The sequence below is a fragment of the Lipotes vexillifer genome, unplaced genomic scaffold (genome assembly GCF_000442215.2).
Source record: "Lipotes vexillifer unplaced genomic scaffold, Lipotes_vexillifer_v1.1 scaffold1231, whole genome shotgun sequence".
Taxonomy (NCBI): domain Eukaryota; kingdom Metazoa; phylum Chordata; class Mammalia; order Artiodactyla; family Lipotidae; genus Lipotes; species Lipotes vexillifer.
The window spans coordinates 67129-73393 of NW_006798220.1; the positions used below are offsets into that span (position 1 = coordinate 67129).

The 6265-nt window shown below is 52.6% G+C and overlaps 1 protein-coding gene and 1 pseudogene across 2 annotated transcripts in view; one reads left to right on the forward strand and one right to left on the reverse strand.

Annotated features, from left to right (window-relative positions):
* Positions 1-523: 523 nt before the first annotated feature.
* LOC103080659 (protein phosphatase 1 regulatory subunit 3D pseudogene) lies at positions 524-1485 on the reverse strand (annotated as a pseudogene). Its single transcript, XR_014368701.1, has one exon. The product of XR_014368701.1 is annotated as a protein phosphatase 1 regulatory subunit 3D pseudogene (transcript).
* Positions 1486-5535: 4050 nt separating this feature from the next.
* Positions 5536-6265, forward strand: part of FAM217B (family with sequence similarity 217 member B) — a 1187-nt gene continuing 457 nt past the window's right edge. Inside the window, exon 1 of the mRNA XM_007470163.1 lies at positions 5536-6243. Coding sequence (XP_007470225.1) covers positions 5536-6243 — 708 coding nt within the window. The remainder of the gene's footprint in view (positions 6244-6265) is intronic.

Below are 6265 nucleotides of genomic sequence, written 5' to 3' on the forward strand. Positions count from 1 at the left end.
AGGAATGCCACAAGGGACCATAATGGGGGTCACACTGTACATTGTTTACAATGGGCACAAACACACAAAATGACTTTTTCCTTTTTTAGCTTATTAAATCCAGAATGTTCCAAAGAAGGCATCCACTAAGGGTAAAAAAGTCCCAACGTCACAATGATGATAAATAACAGCTATATTCACAGAGACCCAATCAGGACACACGCAAAAGCCACAGGCTTTCCCAGCAGGAGGACGCAGGCCTTTCCAAAACCACCTGCCTGGGCTTTCTTCAGAGGGGCCAACGCACCCATGAGTCTACCCACCCAGCACCCTGCCCCAGCATAGGACACAGCTCGTCCTTCTGGCACCTAAGGTTACTTTTTAGACCAGGTGACACAGACGATGCAAGTAGAAGACAGGACGGGCCATGCCATCACACCTTACAGTGGGAAGTGAGGTCAGACGACTTCGGTTAGGAGATGGGGTGTGAGAAAGGGCCACTGCCCAGATGCGAGAGCCCAGCAAGGAAGTGAGCGCGGGTGCGGCCTGCGCGCGGAATCTCAGATGAAGTGAATCCAGCTCTCCTCGCACTCCCCGCGCGGCATGTGCAGTGCATGGTTGCGGCACGTGAGGCTGTAGTCGCGACCGTCGTTGTTGTCCCAGTACTCGGCGCCGGCCACACGGTAGCGCAGCGCGAAGTGCACGCGGGAGCCGAGCGCCAGCAGGAAGGGCGGCACCGGGAAGCCGAAGGTGAAGACGTCCTCGGCGCCCTCAGTGCCCGCCGGCCCGCGCCACCGCGCCGCAGCCTCGTGCGCGCTGCGCCAGTCCGAGAACGTGTAACGCACCGCCACCTGCTTCTCGAAGGCCAGGTTGCGCACGCGCGCCGTACCGCTGATGCCCAGGTCTGAGCAGGTGACGCGCTCCAGACACACGAGCTGCCGACCCAGGCGCTCGCCGAAGTCAGGGGTCTCGACGGGCGGCGGGAAGTCGGGCACCAGGCACTGCAGGGTGAACTCCAGGTCCTGGCTGCTGCAGCACAGGTCCGAGTTGATGGCAAGACGCGACAGCACGTGCAGTGGCACGGACGGGTCGTCGCCCGCGTTGAACACCTTGACCTGCGCCAGCTCCAGGCCCAGAGCGTCGGCGAAGCGCACGCGGTGCTGCCTGCTGCAGCCCGGCCGGCACGCAGCGCCCTGCGCGCCTGCGCCCTTATGGCGGCGCTCAGGCGAGCTGGGCAGCGAGCGCGCCCGCCTTAGGATGATGGGCCGCAGGCAGGGGTCGCAGCCGGACGGCGCGGGCGGCGGCGGCGGCGCCGCGCTGCCCGGGCTCCCGGGCGGCCTGCAGGGCCGCGACTCCCGGGCCGCGCCACCGTCCAGGTCCGAGAGGCAGCTGAGGCTCCGCGGGGCGGGCTTCCGGAAACCGGCGGCGGCGGGGAGGACCGCGGAGCCCGGGCCTCTGGACATGGCCCGGCCGGCCGTCAAGCGATGGGGAGGTGGAACCGAGGGGCGGCCTTCCGACCCCGCGTCCGCTCCCTCGGTATCCCCGGCCGTGCTCAGCAGCCCCTGGGGAGGGTCCGCCGGAACCTCTGCCTGCAGGGGATCCAGTGGGCCGGCTGCGCCCTCCCCTCGACAGCCACTTCTACCCTCGAGTCCGCGCCCCTCGAGTCCTCGCTCGGGTTTTTCGCTTTGGGCAGCAAAAAGAATCTGATTTCAATAGATGAGTGCTTGCTCCCGTGGAAGCTTTTCGGGGCCACCGCGGAGCGCGGGGTGGAGCCGGCCTTCTGCTTCCTCCCGGGTGCCTGGGGGAAGGCGGTGTCCGCCCAGCGGCCGCTCCCACCCCCGGGGCCCTGGCGTTACTTACGCGGCTGCAACTTGTCGGTGCAACTTCCCGGTGAGCCTCCGCCCCGCCCCTCGTGACGCGGCCGCGCGCGGACTCCCGCAGCCCGAGCGCCGCCGCCGCGCCTGCAGCAGCGCGCCGCAGTCCGGCCTCCCGCCCGGGCCCGGGAAGGAAGGCCGGCGGCCGCGTCACGTGTCCTGGCGATCGCGAAACAGGTCTGATCAATCTCTGTCCGCGTCTGCCTGTCCCGCCCGCCGATCGATCATAGATCCGCGTCTGCACAAACGGAGGACCAGGAACGTGCATGCTGCTTGTCCTCGGATTTCTGGGTTAATGGGGGCGGGGGAGGCGTGCAAAGCCCGGCCTTTCCAGGAGCTCGTCCCCAGGCTGATTTTAAGCCTCGAGGCTAGCCAGCTCTTTGGACGTTTGCACTGCAGCCTGGACCCTAGGCCAGACCGAGGGAGCCTCGCTGCATAGAGGAGAAGCGTCCTGTCCCCACGGCACCCACAATGCTTTGCTGCTCGGGACCGTCCCCGGGGGTGGGGAGCGGGCGGCGTGGCTGCGGCTGCGGCTGCGGCTGCGGCTGTCTCGTGGCGCCGCGCCGGAGAGGAAGATGTGGGAGTAACAGTTCATACCCTGGGGTGACATATGCGGTTGCCCCTAAGCAAGCAGCCTCTGGCGCTTGGGACGCATTTCTGGAGCCAGAATCTCAGACTTTTAGCTTTGTTCCGATGGGAGCCGGAACCGTCAGGGAAACCGGAGCTTGTTTTCTGCGTCCTTAGGGACCCTGCAGGGTGTCATCTGTCTCTAATTTGGTGCAGAAAACGGCACAGCCTAGGGTGTAAAGCTTGCCAGGTGAAGGAGAGAAGATGGGGAGTGCACCAGGCTAATTGGAGGAGGGTTGGTAAAGAACGTTTTCTACGCCCAAAACGAATCAAGCCGTTGATTATGGTATAATTCATTCATTGTGAGGGCCCGCATGTGTCTTTTATTCCAATCGTATGTACACTGACCAAAATGGCACACGTGCTTCTTTTGAAAAATAACACAGCGAAGTTTTAGGAAGGAAATAAAAATCTTGTATAATCCCACCTCTTCCATTTTTCAGAGGCAGGGGATATTATGGAAGAAAGAAATACGTATTCACGTTCAAATGGGGCACTTTTAGTAGCCCACTCAAAATAAGAGGGGAAAAGCAACCTTGGGTGGTACAAATCAACAAAATGTCACAGAGATAACATCGTGTGATGTGTATGAAGATACTGATATAACTTTTTCGTGGATTGATGTGATAGTGAAGGCAGGAGACTTGAAAGAGAGCCTCCACAGCAGAGTTTAAGCTCCACAAGAGCAGGGCATGTGTGTAAACCTGCCGTTTTCTAGGCACTCCTGTAAGTATTTGTTGAAAGAACGAACGAGCGAATGAATGAATGGACATGAGAACTTTGGAGCAACACCCGACCTTAATTAGCCCCACAAATTTCCACAGCATGTTATTTCCAAGGGGATGTTGTGTGTGGGTATGTGTGGGTATGGGGAGAGAGAGAGAGAATCCATTTGTAGTACTGTGATCTTGTAGCTAATATCCACTGTGAAAAACAAACAAGTAAAGATTAAACCGTAAATACAAGGCAATATCCTTCCACCAGTTTTTCTATACAATTTGAATATTTAAGAACAAACAAGTGAAAACCAACACAATACTGGTGACAGGACCGTTTGCAGTCAGTACTTACCGACACTTCTGTTGCTTCTAGTTCCGGTGGTAAGGAGTCCTTTCCAAATATAAGAGGAATAAAAAAGTTACTTCCCCTGCTGCCATCATCTCCCAACAGACTGAGCAAGAATATTTCGAGCGCTACAGCAAAGGTGATGTAAACTTTGAAGTAAAATCTTATTTAGATTTGTTGGGGTTTTTTTCCTGTTTGTTTCTTGTGTGTGTGTGTGTGTGTGTGTGTGTGTGTGTGTGTGTGTGTTCAGAGTATTTATTAACTACGTGTCTGTTTTTTAGACAGTCCATCAAACCCTAGATGATGATCAGCCGTGTGACTTTTTCAAGAAAGGGAATAGGGTGAATAAATCTTATCAGAAAAGCAGGTAAATAGTTTTTCATGTAATTGCTTTATCTTGCAAAAGGCACGTTATCTCAGTTCTCCAGATTGATATGTGTGGTTGGGAAAAAATATGTCTGTTGATAGGAAATATATACTTATATTTCTTGTCTGGCAGAAATGATTTTAAACATTACTAGTTGGTAAAAATTCCAGAGGTCATAATTCTTGCACTGTTAGCAGAATCCACAGTTTCGGGTAAATCCCTTAATCATCTGTCTATGTTAGTTTCCTTTTATATAAAAAGGATGCTGTTAACTTTTATGGATGCACACAGACAGCTAGAGGTAAATGAAAGTTTTAACAATATTGGCCATGAGGTCTAAATAATGGCAATTCCTTTATCCATTTCGTCAACATTTATTGAGCACGTGTTATGCTACTGGCAATGATTTAACCTCCAACGTGTTTATTTGTTAAGAAGTGACACATTTTCAAGTAATTGCTTAGTGTGGTGGAAACACAGATGAATGTAAACCAGACAAATGAACCTCTGAGGTTTCCACAAAGCATGTTTACCACCCAATTCTTTTTTTTTTTTTTTTTTTTTTTTTGCGGTACGCGGGCCTCTCACTGCTGTGGCCTCTCCCGTTGCGGAGCACAGGCTCCGGACGCGCAGGCTCAGCGGCCATGGCTCACAGGCCCAGCCGCTCCGCGGCACGTGGGATCTTCCCAGACCGGGGCACGAACCCACGTCCCCTGCATTGGCAAGCGGACTCTCAACCACTGCGCCACCAGGGAAGCCCTACCACCAAATTCTTTTAACCCCACCAGACTGATATTGCTGAGAAGTATTATTCATCTTGGCAAAATGCTGCGTTCTTGGTAAATAAGTCAGAAAGAAAATATTTTCACCTCTGATATGAGATCCTGTGTCAGGATAAATTAGAGGGAGAATCAGTTGCCATGCTAGTAACGCACACGGTATTCACAATGTCTGCTTCCCCGCCATTCAAAGGATTGCAGTAAACCTATTTTTTAAATTCATATTGTGTTAAAAGGTATGATTTTATTCCTATTCCTCTAAACAGTTTTTCTGAGTGTGTTTTCTATTTGAAAACACTTTGATAAGCTTTTGGTTTAAGGTGTAGGTTGTATATGCTACACTTTTCCTTAAGACTTTTGTCAGCTCAGAATAACCACCAGTCAGTGATTAAGTTCTGTAAAACTTGTATTTTACATCCTGTTTACATTTAATTGAAAATAGGTATATAAAAGAAAGCTGTGGATTTTACTTGTTCGTGTTATTAAACACTGCTCATCATTAACAGGACAGACTGAGAGTCCTATGAGAGATGTTACTAATGTTTAAAATGATAATATAAGCACTTTATGAAATGTTAGTGTTTTTCTTAAAAGCTAATGTTTGATGTAAAATAGAATCCATGCATTTACTCTGGCACCTGCACTATGATGTTTCCTAAGTAGAGTGTCAAGCGGAAAATTGTCCTGTAACTTGTTCTGTGAGTTTAGAGGCCTCACATTTTCTAATGCCTCGCAATAGCTGAAATATACCACCAGGGGATTCTTTTGGTTCCGTTGTTCAATCATCGGCTGGCCAGTTTTTGTCAGATGGACTAAGAATTGCAGGTTTATTTCTCGCAGCAATATGAATGCAGGCCCCTCTTGGAATAAAGTACAGCGTCCAAAGAATTCAAGAAAAAGGCAGAGTAAATCCCAAGTCCCCCATATCTCGTCCCAGCTGAAAAGCAGTCTCGGAGGATGTGTCCCCCAACCAACTGAGGATAAACTGAAGGAAAGCATTTCCCCGGAAGGAAACCCCAAAAGGAGTCCCCTTGGCTACAGGTGTCGGGGGTCCTCAGGGAACAAGTTGTTTCTGGACTTTCAGACTATGAAAATTATCAAAGAAGATGCTGAGGAGGACAGTGCCAGTGACCTCTCTGATTCAGAAAGAATCCCCGTCCCCCCTCCTCCCCTCACACCTCCAGATCTTCACCTTCGAGCCGAAGAGATTGATGCGGTTCACTTCGATCTGCACCCAGGGCAGGGTCCCACCCAACAGCCCGAATACTCTTACCCTGACTTCCTCCCGGCCCCATGTAACTCCTGGGACCTGCGGGACATGGCTGTGCTCCTACACTCTGAGCGCAGGACAGAGGCAGTGCCCAGACCTGGAGGGCTGCTGGGGAAGTACATCGACAGGCTTGTCCAGCTCGAGTGGCTGCAGATCCAGACAGTCCAGTGCGAGAAAGGAAAGGGGGCCAAGGCGAGGCCTCCCACTGCCCCTGGGACCTCGGGGGCACTGAAAAGCCCTGGGAGAAGCAAGCTGATTGCCAACGTTCTGTCCAGGCCTCAGCAGGACGGGCCGCCGAAGTCAC